General features: G+C 46.7%; 1 protein-coding gene across 1 annotated transcript; it reads left to right on the forward strand.

The window, feature by feature from the left end:
• Positions 1-12,571: 12,571 nt before the first annotated feature.
• Positions 12,572-17,797, forward strand: SCML1 (Scm polycomb group protein like 1). The gene is made up of 5 exons (XM_041002572.1): positions 12,572-12,637; positions 14,425-14,514; positions 14,877-15,351; positions 16,554-16,705; positions 17,666-17,797. The coding sequence occupies exons 1-5, from the start codon at positions 12,572-12,574 to the stop codon at positions 17,795-17,797; spliced, it is 915 nt and encodes a 304-aa protein (XP_040858506.1).
• The last annotated feature ends 6,471 nt before the right edge of the window (positions 17,798-24,268 follow it).

Below are 24,268 nucleotides of genomic sequence, written 5' to 3' on the forward strand. Positions count from 1 at the left end.
GCAGCGGGCGAGCCCTTCCCTTCCTGTAGGAGAGGCAGGCACGGAGCACTGGGGAGAGATCCCCACGGGCTGGGCTGGCATTGCAGCGTAGCGAGGCGTTGTTGAGTACATGTTGAGGAAACCAAGTGCGTTGAGTGTTTTTGATTTGTCTCCATGGTTTAAGTAGCTGCACTGTCTTTAGGATTTGTCTTGAGCTTAGCTGATTTCCCCCAATCTCATTCCTTGTGATAATAGAAAAGACCAATTTGTCTGATTTTCATGAAAGCTAGACAAAGTTTTCCCAGAGCTGCCTGATTAGAACATGAAGCTGTCCCGGTCATGGTCCCTTCAAGAAGATGAAATTACTCTGGAGGTTTGGTATTTTTTTACATTACAGTGAAAACTAAAGCAAAATTTAGAAGAAAGAACTACACATATGTAAATACCATATTTTTGATAAAAATCTATAAATAGATTTATCAATGCTGAGTGGACATGAAGCCAATTATCTGCCACACACCAACCGTTTATACAACACACAAAAATAAAGTGTAATAATTGTATTCTGTGAATACCATTTTCATATCAACTACCATATTTAAATGTCCACCGATATGATTTCTGAATGATAACCCTCGAATAGAAATTCCAAACTGGTGAAACAAAGGCAAGTCACGTCGTGACCTGGAGCAATTGGATGTAATGAATTCAGATGATGTATTTTTGTGGCAAATCACAGCATTAAACAAGTTAATAGCAGCTCATGGCTGTGATTTGCCATGTGGTCATTTGGACAGAATGGAAAACATGCTTTTGATTTCTTTTTTAATCAGGGAGAGAAGTCATCACTGCCCACACCCGCCCTGGACAGCACTCACACTGTCCTGCAGTCCCTGTGAGGATCTTGAAGGAGAGGGGAACCCAGCAGTCAGTTTTAGTGTGTTTTATATTACACTACTTGGGGACATGAACAGTCATCAGTTAATGACTACAACCTTTAAACTCCTTAAACACTTTAGCAATTAGCTTCAGATTCTGAAACTAACAAACATGAATCGTTAAAGCATGCCAGAGCTATGACTTCTCAGTCAGTACCTGCAGCGAGTTTTCAGTGGCGTTTTCTCTGTGCTGATGAGATTCATGCTACCTAAAAATGAACAGAAATGACACTGTGAACAATGTAGTGGGAAACTAGGTGTGTGTGTATGCGTTATTTATATTCACTCTTCAAACTGGGAATGGGGAACAGCTCTGGTTCACAATGCTACATACAACTGAGCTTTCGTCTGCTTTTACTCTATCTGCTTGATGGCAAAAGGGGAGGGTGGGGGTGGGGAAGGCAATGTCAGGGCAGGTGCTCTGATAAAATGAAGGCAGGGAAACAAGCTGAATTACTTGAAATTACTTGAATTTTCTTGTCTTAAAACTGAAGAACAATACATAAGTGTACAAGTTGAAATCTGCCAACGGTTTCTACACCTCTGACTTTAACCCGAACTGATAGTACTCTTTGGAATCATATGTCAGAAATATAAGCAGCTATGTACTTAGAATAGGTTTTGAAAATAGAACTGAGAAGGTATGTGGCCTGGTAAAGCATAGGATGTGATTTGAGTGATAGTAAATGCTGAGAAGTTGATTGACAGCTGCTTTACGCTGATGCAAATAGGATTTGGGAGAGCATGATGTGTGAGGAGGGGGTTTGTGGTTTGGGATTAATTCATGCAAATGAAGGAGAAAGCCTGGTCTAAGACATTGTCTTTCAATAGAAACAACTTTCTGAAATGTTACAGATTCAGAATTACAATCTGATTGTTGTTGATGTTTGGTTTGTTGTTTGGGAAGTAAAAAAAAAAAAAAGGCTTCTTCTACTATTTGTTATTGCGACCAAATTGTGTTCATTTCTGTCATCCTTGTATGCAAAATGGGTGCTGGGGGTGGAGGGGCAGAGGAGGCAATTGAGAGAGAGTGTGTGTGCACGCCTGTGTTGGGGATAGATACACTAGCTACTGGTAAAGGGTTTGAGCATTCACAAAGTGTTATGCTTTTTATTAAATGAAAAATGTGTTGGGGTTTGAACAAATGGACCATAATGTCCACTGGAGTCCATTAAGGAAGCAAGGCGGCATGGTTGCCGTCACGTGCGAACACTTGGCAAAGTTGTTAGCATTGCTTCCAGTCACAATAGGCAATCTTCTTGTAAGTTTCATAAAAGCAGTTCGTTTGCAGTATGGCTTTTGTGTAATTAGAGGGTTTTTTAAGCGTGAGGAAAAGTATGTGGGCTTTAAAAGGGATTCTAAATCCTGACTAGAAAACACATCAATTGGCTTTAAGAAAAATGTCACCTTATTATTGACATTAATTTCAGTATGGCATCATATATATTTTAAAATACATATTGGCTTCACTTATGAGGCAATAAGATACCTTCTATATTAATGATCACAGAATTAACCCTTATAATATAGTTTTACTTATTTTGTTTACTCTAAAAATCTATAGCAGAGTTTCTCTATATTTCATAGATTTAAGAAACCCAAATAAAGATGGATTTTAAATTCACTGTGGAAAAGAATATTAAATAAAACAGAGGAAGAGCAAGCAATTCCTTAAGAATCTGGAACATTCTACATGGCTTTATCATATAGCAAATGAGACCAAGATTAGGGCTGTTACCATCACTGCCGGCTTCCAGCAGGACACACACGTTAGGTATCGGAACGAGCATCAAGCTGAACTTTTCTTCTGTTGTCAGCACTGATACTCATTTTTGGTTCTTTACACTTTCGCATGTCCGTTGTGTGGGGGATTTTTTTTCCTTTTTAAATTTTTTTTTTTACTAAATTCTGATTTGATTTTGGTTGCTTTTCTGTTATTTTTGGCTAAGTAGAGGACATGGGCTAGTGGGAGCGGACTTGCAGCGGGCAGCAGTGAGCAGGCGAGGCCATCTGCCGCCCTGGCGGCACTGAGACAGCAGGACAGAGATGCACAACTCTAAAGCAGGTTCCGGTCCTAGAACCAGTTCATGCTGGCCGAAAAGACAATGGTTTATGGACTTGCATCCATTTTGTATTTTTGTAGTATTTGTAAATATGAACTTTTTAAATTGTTGCAAAGATGGTTTCTTTTGTAAGATGTTTTCAACGTTTACATTCAATCCAAGCCTTTGTATATTTTAGAGCTGTGCAACACTTTAAGTCTTGTATTTATTTTTAGTAAAAACGGTGACAGTTGCATTGTGAACCCCTCTCAATAAAATGTATCAGAAAAGTTTGATTACCTAGAAAGTGTGTATAGAAACTGCAAATAAACGTGACTGCAATTAAATAACGTGTTTGTCTCTTCCATATGTACTGATATGGGATCCCACCAAGTGTTTGATAAGCAACTGTATGTTAAAGGAAGAATGTATCATGACCGAAGTATAAGAAAAAAATACTCCATGTCCACCAGGAACTAATCTAGGTTAGTATCTCATAGAAAGAACCTATTTGCAGTGTCCAACCTACTTTCCTGTAGCTTGCCTGTGCACCAGGAAAAAATCGTGACTTTAGTTTGCTGTATCCACCTGCTATTTTTTTGCTAAGCATTTGGAGTATGTTCAGCTCAAAGCATGCAGCTTCAATCCAGGCTAAATAGCATGCCACTAGATAACACACGTGTGCTTTATTACATAGCAAACTTCTACAGCAGATGGTGCTCCAGATACTTTGGATACACTAATTCAGGCACTTTCCATAGTATGTCCATTTTATAGAGGGAAAATTGAGGCAGAGAATAATTAGTCGGCTTGCCTAACATCTTAGAGCAACTGACTGTTGGCATTGGGTTCAAAGGCAGTAAATACGGTACCAGAGTATGTGTTAGTCGTTCTCTGCAACCTGTAGTGCTAGATAGTAAACATCTTTCCCCACGTTCCTACCAGAACAAGTGCAGGGCAAAATGTTACACCCAGCCCTTCTCCCCCATTCAAATTTAAGCAGGGGGTGCATAGTTGGAACCAAGGCAATGTGGCCATCTCTGTGTGTAACAGGGGATGGGTGGGTGAGTCGGGGTTAGATTTCAAGCAAGGCTTTAAATAACCTAGCGAAAGTGGGGAGGCCACCTGCCCAGCTGCCTCACCGCATCTAGCCGCGTCTGATCGGCCGGCCAGGTGAAGGGAAGCTACAGCCTGGAACTGCACTGCGCAGCCGCAGAAATCCTTGCTCCTCCGTACGGTACCATTGCAGCTGCCTCCGGAATTGAAACCTGACGTGGCCAAGCCCGCCTCTCACTGGGCGGTGCCCTGCCCCACTACCGGCTCTAGCAATGCCCCCTGCCACTGGTGGGTGGGAATCAATGGAATTGGCCAGTCAAAGGCCAGCACGTGCCTGTGGGCGGTCACTGATTGGTCAGTGGAGTCACGGAGGTTTCTGGTCACGTACGTGCTAACTCTGGAATACTACGCGCAAGATGAGCCGTATTTCTGTCACGATGACCGTTGGGATCTTGTCGCCATAAGGCCGAGCACCGGGAACCGTTTTATCGTGTGGTCAGGAGTACTGCGGGGCGGAGCGGCCAATGAGCCCAGAGCAGGTGGGTGCCCTTGGAGTTTTCTTTTCCTTGAACTTTTCTCTCCCTGTAGCAGCAGTCCTGCGCGAGGCGGTGTGGCCTAACGGCTGGGGCTCCGCGGTTGGCCAGTGTGTGCTCCAAGGGCAGAGAAAGGCTTTGCTTGGCAGCCTCAAGTTGTACCAGCACGCAGATGGGGGCAGTTTGCGGGACCCGGAGCGGAACGCTTGAGCCTTGAGCTTTGGCCCTACTATGTGTTCCTGGGTCCCTCATTATTTTCCATCCTTTCTCTTGCTGAATGGACAGGGTGGCAGGGAGAGGGCGCGAAGCTGACTCACAGTTTGAGGTTAAAGGACCAGGAGTTGATTCCTAGAGTGTGTTTTGGGCTTGAGATGGGCGTTTCGAAGCCTTGCTGCTGACCCTGTATGAACGAACGAGCACAGACAGCAGGAAGGTGCGTGGAACCAATGAAATAGTGTTATTTCGGCACAGCATTTCCTGAATTTTTTCATATCAGAAATCTTCCCAAATATTAGCATCGTGGGCAACATGATACTGTGTGTTGTGTATCCTTTCGCTTCTCAGTGAACAGTGTTTAATTCGCTTCTTCCACAAGCGTTGGAGGGAATCCTCGTGCTGTCCTGCCTGGTTTTCGCTGAAGTTGGGGACGGGCACGGGGAGGTCGCCCCCACTCCGGCCAGTGGACCTTTGCTCCAGCAATGCTGCAAACCTGGGGGTCCCCGTGTAGCAGGGACCGGGGTCCCGGGACGTCGTGGCGTCTCGGTAGCATCGCACTCGGGCCTCTGCTGCCCGGTTGGCCGTGGGAGAGTGTGGCCTCCCGAGCAGGATGCGGGGCCTGGAGAGCGGGAGTCCCCGAGCAGGATGCGGGGCCTGGAGAGAGGAGTCCCGGAGCAGGACGCGGGGCCGGGCGTGTGGAGTTGGACACGTACCAGGGCGTGTGGAGTTGGACACGTACCAGGGCGTGTGGAGTTGGACGCGGTACCAGGGCGTGTGGAGTTGGACGCGGGGCCAGGCGTGAGGCCTCCCGAACAGGACACGAGGCCGGGCGTGTGGAGTTGGACCCGTGGCCTGGAGAGCGGAGTTCCCGAGCAGGACGCGGGGCCGGGCGTGTGGAGTTGGACGCGGGGCCGGGCGTGTGGCCTCCCGGCAGGACGCGGGGCCAAGTGTGTGGTGTCCCTAGCAGGAAGCGGGAGGGTGGGGGGGGCCCTGTGTGTGGAGTTGGACACGGGGCCTGGAGAGCGGGAGTCCCCGAGCAGGACGCTGGGCCGGGCGTGTGGCCTCCCGAGCAGGACGCGGGGCCTGGAGAGCGGAGTTCCCGAGCAGGACGCGGGGCCGGGCGTGTGGAGTTGGACTCGTGGCCGGGCGTGTGGAGTTGGACACGTACCCGGGCGTGTGGCCTCCCGAGCAGGATGCGGGGCTTAGAGCAGCTGCGGGAGCTGGCCGCGAGAGACTGGGTCGTCTCAGGAAGTGGCTAGGGGGCAAGGAAACGGTGGGTCCTGACCAGTTTCATTGGAACCTGCGGAAAGGATCTGTGGGTGCATACCAGTTTTTGTTTTCCCCAAAATTGGCTTGTAGGGCTGCTGTGGGCGACCGGGTTCAACCATGCCTTTGTAAGCGTGGTCCGGGATGCTAAGCCCGTTTTGGTCCCGTGTCAGGGTACGCAGGTGGCAAAGCCAGTGGCCTGTGGCTTGGAAACATGAGTTTTGAAGATGCATTTTAAATGGCTTTAATGTCAAAAGAATGTCTTACATAGCTTCTTGTTTTTTAATGTTATCTCAAATTATTTAAGTTTCTATCCTAAAATGTGAGTGTGATTTTAGGTAAACTCCTCTTTAAAGGATTTCCAGTGTTAATAATTAAATGCATTCAATTTGCTTAATCTCGTGGTAGTTGAGTCTCTCATAGAAGGCTGGCGAAGCTGTCATTATTTGCTTTGAGGAGTGACTGGGAGGAAGTTCATCACTGGGTGCCCAGTGTGTAACTGACGCTCAGAGTGTGCGAGCCAGAGAAGCAGACACCGTGCCAAAGTATCTGCCTGAATGAAATGCAAACCTGGCTCATTTGGACTTCAATTTCAAGTGTTTTTGACAAAAACTCAGTTCTTTGTGTCATACAATGATATTTAGAAGTTACAACTCTTTATTCCCAGGAGAGCTGTTCACTTCTTAACACACCAGTGTGAATGGAAGCTGCAGCCATGGCTCTGAAGATGCATTCTCAGGATTTTGGGTGATAAATGGTTTTGCTACAGCAGACGCTCTTGCTGTCTCTAGCACTCATTGTTGCAATAATTTATTTATTTAGTCCTCATAAATCCATGAGGCGTTTTAGACTTTAAAAACACAGAAGAGCACAGAGATGTTAAGCAACTTGTCTAAAGTCACACAGCTAATGAGTTGGGGAAATGAGACTCAAACCCAAGTGTTGTGGACACAAAACTAAAGCCTTAATGCTCTGGGGTGCCTCTTCCATAACTAGAGTATGCGCTGTTTTCCTTAGAAGCATGACGTGTGGAATTGTGCTGGTTGTTTGGGACATGTTGTGATGGGCAGCCGGCTGGCAGGGCATCGTGGCGTGCACTGATTTGTCCTAGGTACAGAGATGCCGCCAGAGGGAGTGCTGAGCAGAAGCTCCACGACAGGGTGGGCAGGGCTGCTCTGTGAATGTGGCACCAAGTACAAATGGCAGGCCAGGGCAGACTCTAAGTTCTGCTCGCGGTGTCTAACTCTGGCCCAGTTGTTGGCAGCTTGAGGTTGGTGCAGCGGGGAAGGGTCGGAATGTAAGCGCTTGACAACAGTGGTTGGCAAATTTGTCTGTAGAAAGCTTGGGCGGAGCCGACTTGGAGCCACAGGGACAGGGGCTGGCACTGCACCGTGCTGTTGTTGAAGAAGGGGCTCCGAGTGATTTTCTGCCTTAAGATGTGGTTATTTATTGGATTTTTCTGAGTGAGAGTGTGTGCAAGCTAGAGTGAGCAAGAGTACTCCTGTTGACTGGTCACACCCCAAATGCCCACAACAGCCAAGGCTGGGCCAGGCTGAAAGCAGGAGGCAGCAGCTCAATGCAGTTCTGCCCCGGTGCCAGGGCCTGCTGCCTCCCATAGAGGCCATTAGCATGAAGCTAGACAGGATGCGGGCAGCCCAGCTTGCCCACTCTGACCGCTAGACCAAATCCCTACCCATTAAACAGTTTCTTATGAACTGTTTTCCAGTCTTAAAGCCGTAGAAATTCTGGTGGCATATAAACCTCTTAAGAAGAAAGAAGTGGAGAACTTCCCAAATTAATTTTGCATAGGAGTTTGATATTGTGCCAATATTGGTTGATGAACTGCGAAAATGCCTCGTCTCACAAAAGTGAGCTCATAGGTTAGAGATCTGAACAATTTCTAATGAAGGTATCCGCACAGTGCCCGCTGCTGTGGTCAGCAGGGCCCCTCGCCCATGACCATGACCAAACAGATGAATGTGTTACACAGTAGATCCAAGCATAAAAATCATGTGACCGTCTGGTATCAAAGGTCATTTGATGTTCTTTATGACTGCTTCTACTTTTGAACCATGTGCAGGGGCCAGCAGAGTGCTTCGTCACTGTGGCGTACAGCATGGAGCTTGCCCCGTGTGCCCTTCCGGCAGTGAGGCACTACAGGAGCTGTTGTAAATGCTTGGCTGATTGTCACCCATGGAGAGCCACTTGCACACGTGCAGGGCTGTTTTGCAGTTTTCTTTGTGAGTGAATTTTGTTTTAAAGATTTATTTTTATTGGAAAGGCAGATATACAGAAAGGAGAGACAGAGAGGAAGATCTTCCGTCCGATGGTTCACTCCCCAAGTGAGCACAATGGCTGGAGCTGAGCCCATCCAAAGCCAGGAGCTTCTTCCAGATCTCCCACTGAGCTGCAGGGTCCCAAAGCTTTGGGCCGTCCTCTGCTGCTTTCCCAGGCCACAAGCAGTGAGCTGGATAGGAAATGAGGCTGCTGGGATTATAACTGGTGCCTATATGGGATCCCAGCATGTTGAAGGTGAGGACTTTAGCCACTAGGCTATCATGCCTGACCCATGAGCAAATCTTTAAAAATAACTGAAGTGCTCAGTAATTGGGAGCTGGTTAAATAAATCAGGGCAGATTTACAAGATACGACACCCAGAGGCTTTTTACCCTAACTGTGGTATAGCTCAAGGTGCCAGTTTGCAAAGATTTGTTCTTTTTTGTTTTGTTTTTTGTTTTTTTTTTTCCTTTATTTGTCTGTATTTTTGACAATCTTTACACAGTTAATTAGGGCACAAAGGCTCCACATTTTTTTCTGTATCTGGGGTAAAGGGGGAAGTAAAGGGAGAAGCCCCACCCAGTCTTCCACCCACCCCAGGTCCCCGATGTAGGGCATGCGCCAAGGGCCCTGCTCAAGTGGTTTGATAGTTCAACAGTTATGAATTGCTGCCAATCTCATCATTCCAAGCACGATGAAATCTCCAGAATCTACTGGCTGACATAATTCACCTTAGAGTCTCCATTTGCCCAGTTTTTCACTGCCAGCTTATGGCTGGGGTAGTTGGTTGATTTGTTCTGTCCTCTGTTGTGGTGCCAGGTGTCCTCTGCAGGTTCCAATGGACTGCCATATCCTCCATGTGCGCCTGGGTATGCTGTCCACTGCTCCGTCTGAGCCTCTGAAGAGGCTCGGCTCTGGCACTTGCACTCCACGGCAGACCATGGAGCCTGCACTTCTCTTCATGGTTAGGGTTCTGAGTCCAGCAGTTCAATTGGGGAGATCCGCAAAGAAACTGTCTGAGGTGTTCCCAGATCGGATTCTCATATGTACTTGCAATTACGGTGCCTGGTACAGTCCATCACCCCAATGAGCTGGTGGTTGCAATTGCTGGGTCGGTGGAAAGATTTATTCTAGCATGGGTCACTCTGAGTTGGCTTTGAGCTTTCTAGCGATTGCGCGATGCATTGTCTTTGTGCCACGGTAAGCTTGTGGCAGTGACAGTCACCTTTGCTGCAGCTGCAGGATTGGCTTTACTCTCATCACGGTGATTCCTCCCTCGTGTGTGTGCGCTACAGCATGATCAGTTACTCATAGTTTATGTTAGGAAAAAATAGTTTAAATGCTCAAATTGAAAGTATTTTAATAACTTGGAGGTTGTTCTATGACATTAGTCTGCATGTGTCTGGCTTGCGAGGTCATTCTCCCATCTCCTTTTAGTATCTCTCCCTGTAGGTTTGGAGAGTGACAGGGAAACAGGAAAGAGATGTGACTTGCCTGTTCTAAGTGTACCTCTCATTGTGCTCGCACTGGATAAAACGATTTAGCTTTTCTGAATGTGCCCTTCCAAGTAACTGCACTATACACGCTCAGCTCTGCAGGCCGGTACGGACTGCTGCAGCCAAGGCCCATCCCTAAGTGCACATTCAGATGACTCTGGGCTGTCGCCAAACCATCAAATTCAATTTGGGGGATTTTTTTTTTTAGTGGGCAGTGGGGGTGCTAATCTTTCACATTCATTTATTTAGGTGGAATATAGATTCAACAGACAGCATGAATCTTCAAGCTAGAGTGAGCCTTCGGGGTGCTCTCAGCCTGTGCCCGCCTGGCAGCTGAGGTGGCATTGTCGCTACTGCTCTGCCTGTTCCACAGAGCCACCTACCTCGCTGCCTGCTGAGAGCAGAGCCCTGATGCTCCCTCCCGATTTGGAATGGCCTGGCTATGGACATCAGAGCCCTTTGGTTTGGAAAGACTCCTTCTGCACTGGCCCCGGGATGGTTCTTATTTTGTCACTGCTCTTCAGCCAGGACTCCAGCAGCAGGTTGCACCTGAGAGTGCATCCATGGGAGGGTTCCCTGGGGGCAGGAGGTGGGGGTGTTCTGCTGGGAAGTAGCTTCTGCGTGCGTTGCTTTCAGGAGCAGAGGACTTGCCGGTCTTGAGTGACCAGGCAGTGTCACAAATAAACCCTCCAGTGGGTTTTAAAACCATTTCACTTGGAAGAACCGGATATTCTACTGTTCCATGCAGATGTCTGTTGGTTCCAGCGAAATAGATGTGGTTAGTATCTCAAACTGAATATTTGACTTTTTCTTTTTATTTTGCTCCTTTTCTAAATTAAGTCTGCAGTCGTACAATGAAATGCACAGATCTGAAGTGAATGCTTTCTTCTGAGTTTTGACAGTGATAGAAAGTTTCTGTGAGCATTCATGTGTACATTTATTTGTGGACATATATTTTTATTTTGGGTAAATACTCAGAAATTGAATTGGTAGGTTGATAAGTAGATTCAAATTTAACTTCGTGAGAATCTGTTCAATAGTTTTTTTTTTCTAAACTGGTTTTGCCATTTTTGTTTCCCTTCCACTGTGCTGAGTTTTTAATCCTGAAGGTTAAGCCAAAATACAGATTACTATAGATAATTAGACTTAACAGGAAACCCATACATTCAATTCAATAAAGACACAGTGCAGGCAGTTCACTTCTGTCAATCCTAGCCACTCTCCTCTTCGGAGCTGTTGCTAACCACCCACCAAGCAAAAGGCTGTAATCCAAGATTTAATTATTTTTATTTGAAAGGCAGAATTTACAGAGAGAAGGAGAGACAGGGAAAGAGGTATTTCCATCTGCTGGTTTACTCCCCAAATGGCTGCAATGGCTGGAGCTGAGCCAATCCAAAGTCAGGAGCCAGAAGCTTCTCTGAGGTCTCCCACACGGGTGCAGGGTCCCAAAACATTGGGAGATCCTATGCTGTTTTCCCAGGCAGGAAGCTGAATGGCAAGTGGAGCATCCGGGATTTGAACCAGTGCCCTTATGGGATGCTGATGCTTGTAGATGGTATATTAACTTGTTGAACCACCGTGCCAGCCCCCCGCGCACCACATTCACTTTCATAAGGATTAATCTATAGTGCAATTCCAGATTGTTTTGCTTATCTAATCAGTGCAAGGTCTACTTGTTAATTGTATCTTGTATTTCAAAACAAAGATACATAGCTGCAAAGTTTGTTTATGTTGAAATTGTTCCTTAATAGTTTATTCCTAGAATCGGTTTCTCATCCTGAGATCTAGCGGCCCTTTGCTGTCTGTCTACTTATTTATAACTTGTCTTATTCAACAATGTTTAAAGGGGGTATATAGGTTAATGCATTGAGAAGTAGGTGCTTAACCACCATTTCCTATCTTGTCCACAGAGTGGCACTGTGGGATTACTTAAAAATTAAAAGCCACCTACCATTTAGTTTCTCCTAGTGGTTCCAGGTATTTGTTTCAATGGCTCTGGAAGACTAGTTTCTGTACACTGAAGCACGTAGCGGCTTATGCCCAGTGGGAAATGAATGGGCCTCAGCACTGGCTGGGCTGCCAAGAGTCTGCTTGTCGTGTACATCTCACTCCCAGTGAGCGCAGCTGCTGGGTGGGATTTCACAGACGGCTCATGAAAATGAAGCCTTTAGCTTTGCTTTTTCATTCGATCAGTCATAGTTTGTTTGCATTTACTTACACATCTGCATTGATAAGGACATGCTTTATGAGCCGAACACTCTCTGTTCAGCTAATGTAAGTGGTACTGACTGCTGGTGGCCAGTCACATCCACACTGCTACAACTCGCCGTCCCTGCGGAGTGCCTGGAGAGTGCACACACAGCTGCTCCTCCCTTCTGAAGGCACGCTCCTTCTGCTTGCACACTGAGGAGCTGGCCATGCACACTGTGGCCCTGTCCTCCTGTAGGAGGAAATGCAGAACAGTTCAGTGCTCCTTTTGAGTTTCAAACTCTAAGCAGTAATTCTTTTGATAAAATGCATTCTTTCCTTGTCCCTTGTGTTAACTGTTTGCTTTCTTTCTCATACCAAGGTGAATTCTTTTCTGATCTCTGTTTTCACCTGAGGCTTTGGTGACCATCTGTATAGGTGATGAAACACAACAACAAGTGAGATGCCGAACTGCAAAGTGGCTTTCCTCCCTGCAGGTGCCTGTGGCGCTTAGCAGAGAGCAGCATTAACCTGCGGCCTATCACTCCTAGCAGGAGGAAAGCACCACCGCATCTGAGGAAATGGGCCCCGAGGAGTACAAGGAAGAGCCAGGCAAGACGGTGGCAGATGTCCTGAGCCACTGCCAGGTGGGAAAGCTTGTGCATGCCACGGGACACTGCCCAATCCCAAGTGCAAATTCTCTGTCATGTAAAGGGCAAGTCAGCAAGTCACTGACCTTATGCCACATCAGGCTAGTCCGGTCTCTTTCCCTGGTGTTGTGTATGGCCAACTGTAGTTTGAATAATATCTCTAGGTTAAAATGCTGAAATAGAAATATATAGATTTCATTCTTTTAAAAAATTGAAAAAAGCCTGTTCCTGATCCCTTTCAAGTTATTTCTCTCATTTAGATTGGCCAACATAGAATTAGGTTTCCCTATGGAGTCTTTAAAGGTGATTGGCTGGTGGGGAGGCACTGAAGTAAGTGCCTAATGCACATGAAGATAGCTCTGCTAAACAAAGCGGCCCTTGCCCTTTCAAGAGTGTCTTACATGATTTTAAGTGTTATATAAGCTGGCTTGTTAGACACGATTGATAGAAGTTCGTATTATCAAGGGTTTTGTGAGATGCACACCCAAGAAGTAATGAGAATTCATTTTGGGGAAAAAAAAAGTTTATCTGACTTGTGAAGTGCCCTGAATGAAGTGAGCAGCGCACTCTGAGATAGAAGCGTGCTTGCAGGCATGTCCCCGCATGGTCGCGCTGCAGAGGCCTGGCAGCTGTGCCTCTTAGCCAAGCAGGACCAGGGCTGCAGCTGCTCCTGTTGAGGTTCCCACCTGTCTGAAAGGCCTGCACTGGTGCCCACCGCACTGTGCCAGGCCCGCTCTTCCCGGGGTCCTTAGTCTCATGTTCTTCCCTGGGTCGTGGCACTGACCTCACAGCACTGTCACAGCATGGAGCACTTTGAGCTCATGGTGCTTTTGTTCCCAGAAGAACCCCAAGAACACTTTCCATCCCAGTTTTGTGCACGAGCAATTTGATGCACAGAGAAGTTGAGTTTCCTGCCCAAATTCCTACAGCTAATAAGCAGCACAACTCTAGCCTGGGAGGCCAGCGATGTCCCCAGAGCCCACGCCATTTCCCTCAGAGCCTCCGGCCAGCGGCTCCTACACTTGCATGCGTGTCACACCCACTGGGAGGCCTTGTTACACCCCTGTGCCTGCCCCCGCTCTCCATGCCAGGGCCAGGCCTGAGGACCACAGGGCGCAGTCGGGGCACCAGCTTGTTGTCACTTGGCCTTGGCTCTCCTCAGCTAAGGGGACAGCTCCCCGGGGAGAGCACCTAGTCAAGTAATTCCCACAGGGCAGGCCCTCAATAAATGTTTACTTGAATGAATAAATGAGGAAATGTTTCGGACCTTTCATTTAAGTGTGTGTTTTGTCTGAAATTCATGCATTTCAAGCAGTCGTCCAAGTGCTCTGTGTCGCCCCCTGGTTGAAGTTGGCAGGCCAGCACTCAGAGGGTTTGTATAATTGGCATGACACATAGATGCGTTGGAGCCCGCTCCCACCTCGTCCCCAGGTGCTACCTGGCGCAGGGCTCTCCCCCGCGGCCCCAAGGCCCTGTGCACAAGGTAACTCTGGCCGTGCAGCAAATTTGCACAGTTCTTCCCCCAAATCGCCCCTTCCTAATGAGAACTGACTCCACCAGCACATAGGCTCCTTTCTGATTCTGCACGGGCTCAGAGGGGAGCCAGACTCCTGCCTCAGCTAGAATGGTGTTGTGTGTCCCCTAGCCAGGCACCACGTAGCAAAGCAGACGCTTCTGTGGGCTCCAGCTGTGTATAGTGGGTGAAGCCAGCTTGAATGGCATTTTCACACATGCCATTTTCCTTTTAAAATAGGAACTGCTAATCATTGTTTATATTATCATAGGTCATATATGATGCCATTCAAAACCTGGATAAGAAGTTTGATGCCATTCACATGAAGCTCTCAAAAAGGCAACACAACCGTCGCTCTAAGGTACTCTGGTCCAGTCATGTAAGTATGGGAAAACTCTGCTCGCAGCTCTGATAAAGCCCTGGTGTCCGGGTAGGCCACTCAGAGAGCCAAGAGTGCCAGGAGCGCTGGCCTGCACAAGCCAGCCTGTGTGCACTGCGCCATCAGGTGGGGAGGGCGAGGACCAGGTCCGCCCGGTTACAATGTAGGCTTGCAGTAGAATAAAAACCAGAAGCAAAATAGAGCAAGAACTGGATGCATGCTGCAAGTCAAAGTGATATTAATATATTTGCATTCTATGCTTACTGCTGATTTATGTTGAGTTCGTATTGTTCCAGAAGTACCACGGATATGCATACAGATGTTGTGCTTTCCCCTTTTTTAAGAGAAGGACCCGGAAGCAGAAGAAGAAGGAGGAGGAGAAGGTGGGGCCTGACGGTTCTTTCTCTTACCCTGTTAGTTACAGTTCCCCTTTCCCAGTGCTCAGGCGGGAAAATGACAAGATCCTCGTGTCGCCTTCCTTTCTGCATCAGGAAGCAGGGCTAGCTTCATTTGCCAAGCAGCAGGAGCCCCAAGTGCTTGGAGTGAGCCCCCTTCCGGACCTCTTCACAAAAGCGTGTCCGCAGTATTTCATGGAGGACGCCCTGAGTGCCTTTTCTTCTGCTTCTGCGCTGGCCCCGCCTTGCTTTGCCAGTCCCACGGAGCGCAGCATTGCCAGCATCTTCTCCACCGGGACTGCCGAGCTGCCTCCAAATATCATGGCCGCTGGCGACGGCCTGCCAGCCTCTAACCCGGAAATGCTGAAGTACAACGCTCCAGTGGACTCTGGCCGTTCAGGCAGCTGCTTCCCGTCTGGTTTTGGTGAGTTTCAAGCGACACGCATGATAAGCAGCACGGTTTGAAAGCGTGTCCGTCGGCTGCCTCGGGGTGTGCTAGCGGGGCCCTGGCTTCGTCTCAGGAGTCTGCTGCCCGCTGGCCTGAAGACACGGCAGGTCACGGGGCCACACTGCCGACAGCAGGGCTGTCACGGTGGACTGGGGCCGAAGTCCTCCGCGTGCCCCTTAAACAATTCAAAGGACTCCTGAGGTGGCCATACCTCAGATAGGGAAGACAGGGTAACACACACACACACACATTTGGGTTGATGGTTCTTGGATGGAAAAATGAATTTTCCCAGCAGATTATAAAACCACCTTCAGTGAACACACATACATATTGACTTCATTGGGACACAAGGACATTTCTGCACAACCTAATTAACAGCGAAGCCACAATCTGTTGAGGTATAAATGCTGTATTATTTCATATCTCAGTTACTTGTTTTTGAAACATATAAACGCTTCAATGAAAACATATTTATCTATGCAGACATGAAAGATGAGTGAAATACTCATAGAAAGTCACCTTTGATTTAACTCAGCAAAATTCCATCTTGTTTTCTTGAAAATGCAGGCTAGTGGGGGCTGGCATTGTGGCATAGTCGCTTAAGCCACTGCTTGCAAACAGTGGTATCCTGTATTAGAATACCGGGTCACATCCCAGCTGCTTTACTTTCTGTCCTGCTAATGTGCCTGAGGAAACAAAACAAAAGAAAAACATTCAAATTAGTGTCTAAGCCATTGGAGATGGGAGTCTAATGGAGTAAAAATAATTTTAAAATTTTCACATTAAATCCTGAGGGGAGACTTTGCAAAATCTAGTTTGGTTCTCAAAGGTATTGGGGTCATAGAAATTAATTGATTAAAGAGAAATTTAAGCAATTAGAAAACTGTAATCCTAAAGAATTTCCATCGTATTAACTAGTTAAACTGTAGCTAGACAGAGATGGAGAGAGAGATTGAAGAAATTCATTGACTACTTAGAACGATATTTCGGTTATGTGCTGGATTCGTGGCTGAAGAGACATGGGCTTCTGCAGTGTGGGCGGGGGGCTCCTCCGTCAGCCTGTGGCTGGACTTTAGATTTGGCGTCTTGGGTACTTCAGGACCATTGCTCCCCAGCTCACATCACTTTCTGGATGACGATCAGCTAAGTGTGGCGTGTCTTTTCCCCTCCTATTGAAGCTACAAGCTCACCAATTGAAAATGAGCCCAGTGTCATGAAGTCAGCCTTTGCGGGTGAGCCTTCCGGCTGGAGTGTGGAAGAAGTGCTCCTTTTCCTGAAGCAGAAGGATCCACACCTGGTGCCCTCTATCGCTGACCTCTTCAGGAAACATGTAATGTATCTTTTGACTCAGCTTTCCTGTCAGAATGTCTTCAAATGTTCGAGTGATTTTTTAAAGGTCCTTCAATTGGGTGGTGAGGGAATCCTATCGAGGGATCTTTCCATAAAAGACAAAGGTTGTTTGGCCCATTGCTGGGTCCTTAGGTGATGAGTTCCTGGCCTGTTCTGTGACCGGGCATTCAAGTGGCCCATGCACTAAGCAGCCTCAGGCTCTCAAGAGCCAAACAATCAGCATTGTTACTCCCAGGTGGGCCACCCTTGTGTGGTGGCAGATGCAGCCGCCCTCCTCCCCCGGCCGGCTCTCTGCCCAGCCTCAGACCAGGCACAGGAGGGGGCATGCCCACGAGCTCCCAGAGGGTGGCCTTTAAAAACAGCATTTATTTATTTCTATTTGCAAGGTAGATTTACAGAGAGAGCATGTTCTACTGAGTAAGATTTGAGGCCACACATCTAACGTGCCACTTTCAGGATGGTACTGCAGTTTGTGTCTGATTCGCTTCGGACAACAGCCTGGCATTCCTCATGAAGGCAGCCCCACGCAGCACGCGGACAGCTGGCAGTGATGTCTTGGACAGTGTCCTGTTACTAGCCCTTCTCACAGAGCTAATGACCATTGGAGAGCCAGTTCTACTGTCTATAGATTTTAACCCTTTCTGTTATAAACATGCAATATTGGATACTAGGTAGTTTGATATAGTTGATATAGATGGTGGTTTGAATTTAAGATTAAATTACTTTTTTCTTGCAATGTGCAGTGAATTAATAAAGTATCAACTGGCGTTTCAATTTACAAATTACATTTGAGTGGTCTCCCCGCCAGTAGCTGCTTCCTAGGCGGATGTCGTGGACCTGGAGGGCTGCTCCAGAGTCTCCTTGCCATGTTCTTCTACTTAAAGAAACAAGCATTCTGATGAAATCTGTACTGATTTCTCAAAGTCTCTTCTTCCTGCAGGAGATTGACGGGAAGGCTATGCTGCTGCTCTCGAGTGACCTGCTCATCAGGCACATGGGGCTGAAGCTGGGCACCGCCGTGAAGCTGGGCCACACCATCGACAAGCTCAAGGAGAGATGCATCAGCATTTAAACATGTAGCACTTCATACATTTGAGGGTACCAGTGTGTTCTTAGAGTAAAATGATTTTTCTGCTTTTGTAGGTTCTTGTAAAACAGATATCTGTAGTACAGCCAGAATTTCAGAAATATGTTATATTTAATGTACTTTAGAGCCATGAAACATTAGTATTTGCAAATTCAAAAAGGAAGTTCATTTTCTGTCTTTTCATTATTTGCATTGAGTAGTTTAGAAATATACTCCATGCAGGAAGCAGCAAAACCCTTTCATTTTGGTTCATCTTTATAGAACCAAAGCAGCTAACGAGGACATTTTTATCAGGGATTGACAACTTCTAATGATACTGATATTTTATGTGATTTATTCTGCAGTATACTATTCATATTCTATCAGTTTCCACAAGTAGAATAGCCATAAAAGTTATTATTTTCCTTTCCATTATTAGTTCTCTGTATGTTGTTTTAATTAATATTTGTTTAGAGAAAAATAGAACATGAAATATTATGAAATATTCTTGCCAGGTTTTCGATAGCTTATAGATAAGAGTGGTGGTTTTCTGCAGGAGGCATTGTACTGCAAGGGGAGTTGCATGGAGTCTGCATTTTCTTGCACAAAAGCACCCGTTTTAATGCTTCCATATTTGTGCCATACTTGCCCATTTAACTATGTATTCATTGTTCACATGTGTCTCTCTCTGAAGATACTACCTATTTATTCCAAAAATTTAAAGGCCTAGATTTTATTTATATGTATTTTTTATCCTCATATGAATACTGTTCATATTAAATGTTATTCTATATTTGAAGTATGCAAAAATACGTCTTTTAAAACAGGAAATGGCATTTTGTACTGTGACAGAAGTCATGATGCACTATATCTGGGGGAGACATTTTCATTCTGTGAAATGTGCCTTCGTCAGCTGCTCTCCCTGCTATCTCTCTGCCCCAGGCTGGGGCTAAGAGACAACCTGCTGGTTGGCTTCAGTGTGGGAAGGCCCCGTCCTGAGTGGGTCTCTGATGGATCCACCTGCACCTGAGCCATCTGTCCCACTGTACTTTGAAGCGAACTTTAGTTTTTGACTTATTGTTTTGGGCTTCATTTAATAAGGACTCTCAAGGGAAACATAGTCAATGTTATTATTTAGTTGTTACTCATCGTTGTTTTGTGCTTAATATGTTATCTCTTGTTAGTGTGTTGTGTAACTGTAGGTATAGTGTTTATAAGCTATGAAAAATTGGTGCTAATACATTAAACATCCATTACACATGCCAGCAAAATGTGTTCCCCAGGGGTGAGCACGTACATTTTCTGTTTAGAAAAGCAAGTTTTTAAACATACTTGAGTCATGAATGCAACTACTTGAGGAATGATTTCATCTGCTGTTCCTTTTATACAATGAGTTTTTTGCTTGCACTTTTTATCTTTCTTCAAATTGTGTGAAGATGCTATGTCCAGTTCAACGTTCCTCAGGTGTTTGTATTAGATATAATCCTACACCTGTTGGATTTTAAAATAAAGTTAACCACAGCAGTTACTACCAATGCCTCAGATTTCATTTCACTTACTTCCACCCCATTCTATTAATGCATAAATTTGTTAAAGTTGAAAAGAGCAACTCCAGTAAGTTTTGGCTTTTATACTGTCCAAACATAAGTTTTTAAGCCTGCCCCAATTCTGTTTGCAGATGCCTGGGAGCAGAGGGCTGCTCTGTTAGAGGGACCTTGGGAGCCTGTAAAAAATTCAATCCATGAACTTTGTGTTCAAAACCTTTAGTGCTTATTGTCAATTATGTGGACATGCTAGAAAATGCCAGTGCTTACCCTGTCCACCCCCAATTCCTCCTCCCACCTGAGTTTGCACATCCGACTGGCAACTCTGGCTGGTATCCACGGGCCTCTCATGAAAGCAAGCCCAAGACCAGCTACAAGGAACAAACATGTGCATCACACAAACCTAACATCAGAAGCAGCAAGCTTGCCTCTGCCATATGGTGACGGTCATGCTGAGCGGCAGCAACCCACCGTGGGACAGTTGACACAGAAGAGCAAAGCCCAGGAGGCAGGGACCACTGACAATCATCAAGGAGGTGGACGTCCCACGCAGGAAGTTTCAAACCTAGAAAGTAATGAAAGAAATGTGAACTAAAAGTGTATGTGGTTCTTCACTTTTCGTGCATTTAGGGAAGATCAAAGCCTACATTAAATACTTCTCCTAAAGGGACATAAATCTGGGCTAGCATGACCAGTGGCACTTGGCACTGCATATGTAAAGCCTGAAAAATACACAATCCTATTGACTTAGTAATTTCACTCTTGGCTGTTGATTGTAAGAAAGTAACCATCTGCTCAAAGTGTAAGCTTAAGGTTGTAGCAAGCCTATTCAGCAAAGTATTGTTAACAATAGCAAAGAGTTAATAAACCACAGCAGAAGAACTGTTTAAATTCTGTTCTGTCCAGTCTGTGGGATGCATTACAGGCATTAAAAAGTTATGTGGCAGGAAAGTGATTTATTCCCATAGAAAGACTCATGATATGTTGATCAAAGCAGGTCACAGCCAAGGATGTGTAGCCTTACTTCTCTAGGGGATTCTGTTGTGTGTTTATATACAGATGTGTTTACATGTCTAGAAGACATTTGGGGAGATATACATGAAGCTGTTTATAGTGCACTTCTCAGATTGAGTGGGATTTTGCATATGTTTCACTTCATTTTGCTTATCTTTACTTTCTGATTTCTCTACAGTGTATTGCTTTTATAATAATTGTTTAATTACAAGAACACAGACCATACCATGTCCAAATCAGAATGAAAGATAAAAGGAAAGAAAACATTGCTATTTAGCATGTGGCAGAAACACCAAAAAACATGAGGAAAAAAGCATAACATATGTCAGAAGACTGACTTAATTTAATGATATGATGGGTTAAATGCCTTCATTTAAAAGATGGAAGGATTAATTTTAAAGCAACCATATGCTTTCCCATACCTTGTCATTTGCCTCAAATATTAATAATAAGCTGGACAAAATTAACTAGCAAGTAAACAAAAAGGAGGCCATACTAATAATACTTATTGAGAAGAGGTAGAATTACAGGCAAAAAGCAATCAATGCATCAAGACTCACGATATACTTATAAGTTCAAGTACAGGTCATAAACTAGTTAGTGTACAATCAGTTAAATAGAATAAAAAAGTAGAAAGCAAAACCAGGTAGACCATAAGGATAATTTAATCAAAATGCAATAAAAATGACTTTCTCCCTCAGCCTTTCGTGTTCAGAAAATTTAATGGTAGATATCAATCAATTCGGAAAGACATTACTCTTGAAAATCAGATTCATTCACAGAATATATTGTTTTCAGGAATCCACAAGCCCTTCATAAAAAAGTACCTACCACGCTACCTAGAACACTGAATTGAACACAGTACAAACTATAGTGAGAACACAACTTCACTAGTTAATGGGACACTGACAGCAAAATCAGTAGTCACTGCCTCTAGTTTTCCAATCCTTGCTTCTTCCTAGATGCCCATTGGCCTTGAGTTCCAGGCTGTGTATCCAACTATTGGCTGATGGCTCCGCCTGCTCACACTCCACCTATCATACCCATCACTCCTCAGTCTTTTAGCACCTTCTCCTGGCCAATCCATCTTGTTCTGCCTCTCATTCCTACTTTGTTGATGGCACCCTTGCCTATTTATACTTCAAGTCGCCCAACATCGTGACTGCAAGTATCAAGTTCAACTCCTTGCTGGCCATAGCACAGCTACCCCGAGATCCCGGGTCTCAGGCACCTGCCCCTCATGGAGTCTCCTGCTCTTGCGGTCTTTTAGTCTGTCGTTCCTGAAGACTTGAGCCAGGCATTTCAGAAGTGCTAAGTTTCTTCCCCTGTGAGAGCTATAGGGTTTAGAACAGTTTCTTGTACATATTGACTTGTTAGAGGTTGGCTGAACAAGAACACAAAAGCAAAATTCCTTTTCAAAGGCATTCTTAGGGTCTCTTTTCCAGCAGGAACCACAGGATACTGAAGAGAAGAAAAATGATCTTTCTGCAATGTTTGAAATGCTTATGAAAAAGCAAGGGACTCTAACAGACGTGAAACTCAAGTGCCGGAGAAAGACACTGGCCTGAAAGGCGCTTGTGCAGGAGGAAGCTCAGCGGGGTCCCAAGCAGCACGGGCAGGTGTGCACAGTAATGCCCTGTTAGGTAAGTGTGGCAAGAAAAGCTGCTAGTGAGGTGACTTAGTCCTCAGGGCTTGGATGGACGGACCTCCCGGCAGTGTGGCAGCTGCTGGGGGAATCTGAGCCAGGTCAGACTCAATCCTTGAGGCAGCCACTGCTGCCAAGCAATGGGCGACTCCGGAGCTTGCCTGGGTCCAAGAATTTTCTTCCCTCACAGCAAATACACTGTGAGCAGAACTCAGCAGCCCGAATCCTCGGCTCCACCCACTGCTGCCATCTTGTGGGGGGCAGGTGAGTTCTTCATCAGGGCATGGATGGAGGAACCTCCCCACAGCATGGCAGCTGCTGGGAGCACCTGAGCCAGGTTGGATTCAATGCTTGGGGCCAGAGCCCCAACCACTGCTGCCAAGCAGTGGGTGAATTCAGGGCTTGTTGGCGGTTTCAGTGCCAACTGGTGCTGGGGTTTACCAGATGGCTGCCCTGCAGCGAGCTCTGGGCTCTTAAGGGGGTGGAATTACTGCCTGGGGACATGCATGGATAAGGCCTCTGTACATGTATGTCAGGAATGACTCCTTAGGGACTCCCAACAACAGGGCCACTGTACTTGCAGGTAAGCAAGGGGACTGAGACCTGGTAGTTTGGAGGGGAGAGACCCGTATGGGTCAGACTGATATACCAGCCCACATGGGAGTCCTGAGTAGGGCTTGTGAGCATGGAACATTGCTGACCACCACACCAGTCCACATGAAAGCTAGGGCTGTCTAGCAGAGCTAGATCTCAGTACCAGACTGAATATCAGAATAGGGCCAGGTCACATTAGGCAGGGTCATGTCACTAACCAGCAGGCAAGAGAACTAGGTCGGGGGTAGATTCTGTGGGGGTTATGTGGACCTATCCCTATAGAAATACAAGTCCACTGGTCAGCTCAAGATTTGGGGTAATGATGAGCTGAGCTAGGTGTGACCGTGGAACCTGCCATCACTCATGGGTACAGGGGCTGAGAGTAGTCTGGGTGGATCCAGGCTGCAGCACCCACATGTGCATCCTAAAACAGGGTGTGGGGTGGGTCAGGCCACAGCATTCACCGGCTCATACAAGGCCAAGATGGAGGGGCAGGCTATGCTGGGCAAGGGCCTAGCACCTGCTGGCATGTGTGAGATCTGGGTCTGGGAGTGGGCCGATTGGGGAAATGTGGGAAACTCCCCCAGTGGGCCATAGTTCCTGCTGGTGAGCATGTGTTCCAGGCCTTGGGGTCAGGCAAGCCGGACAAGGTATGGCAAATATGTGGGTTGGTTTTGGAGGGAGGTGGACTAGGCAGGGCTGAGCAAATCTTAGCTCACTGGCAAGTGTGAGAAACCAGGTTGGAGTGCAGGTCATGTGCGTCTAGGCTGTCGCATCTACTGGTTTGCATGAGCCAGGCATGGGAGCAGATTGACACAGCCAGGTTCCAGTACCAGCCAGCAACAGTTGGGCCTGGGGGCAGGCAGGGTCAAGCCAAGCTACAGCATCCAAAGGCAAAAGTCAACACAGGTGAGGGACTATGCCAAGCTGGATCAGAGCAGCCACAGGCACATGTAAGATTTGTGGCTGGACGCAGGCCTGATTGGGGAGCAAAGAGGACACCCTGGCTGGGTTGTGGGTCCCACTAGTATGTGTGAAGGCCAGAGTGGGGGATGCTGTCTAGTCTGGACATGGCTGCAGTGTTCCTTGGCACAGGATTGGACTGGGTCTGGGGTGTGCCAGAGTGGGCTAGACTCCAGCACTCACTCGTGCTTGTGAGAACCAGGGTAGGTGTAGGACAGGCTGGGTTGGTCTCTGTCCCTGCTGAGCCATGCGTGAGCTGTGTCTGGGTGTGGACCAGGCTTGGCTGGGCTATAACACCAAACAGTAAAAACCGGAGTGGGCTTAGGCCGGTCAGGAAACACTACTGTTCCTGCTAGGACAGGATGTGGACTAAGTAGGGCTGGCTCATGGACCCACCAATGGACGCAAAATCTGGCACTGGGAGAGGTTCTGATGGAGGAGCTTGTGAAACTCCTCTCTCGGGACACAGTCCCTGCAGGTGAGCGAAGCTGGTAGGGGGTCTGTTGGGGGCTTCCATGCTGGACCACCACTCCCACTGGAGAATGTGGGTTGGGATTAGGGGCAGACCAGGGCAGGGCTACAACACCTGTTGGCCTCATGTGAGCTGGATCAGGGGAATGCCAGCCTGGGTTGGCTGTTCCTTCTGGTGCATGCTTAAGTCAGAGTGGGTGCGGGTTGGCTGGGCTTTGCTGCAGCATCAGCTGGCAGATGCTGGCA

This window comes from Ochotona curzoniae, unplaced genomic scaffold (assembly GCF_017591425.1).
Source record: "Ochotona curzoniae isolate NIBS_2020 unplaced genomic scaffold, NIBS_Ocur_1.0 contig_1274, whole genome shotgun sequence".
Lineage (NCBI taxonomy): Eukaryota > Metazoa > Chordata > Mammalia > Lagomorpha > Ochotonidae > Ochotona > Ochotona curzoniae.

Bases quoted from the DNA above. Each gene is read 5' to 3' on its own strand.
- SCML1 (XM_041002572.1), top strand. From the start codon at position 12,572: ATGGGCCCCGAGGAGTACAAGGAAGAGCCAGGCAAGACGGTGGCAGAT. The intron at 14,515-14,876 runs GTACTCTGGTCC...CCCTTTTTTAAG, and splicing joins AACACAACCGTCGCTCTAAG to AGAAGGACCCGGAAGCAGAA. The intron at 15,352-16,553 runs GTGAGTTTCAAG...CTCCTATTGAAG, and splicing joins CTGCTTCCCGTCTGGTTTTG to CTACAAGCTCACCAATTGAA.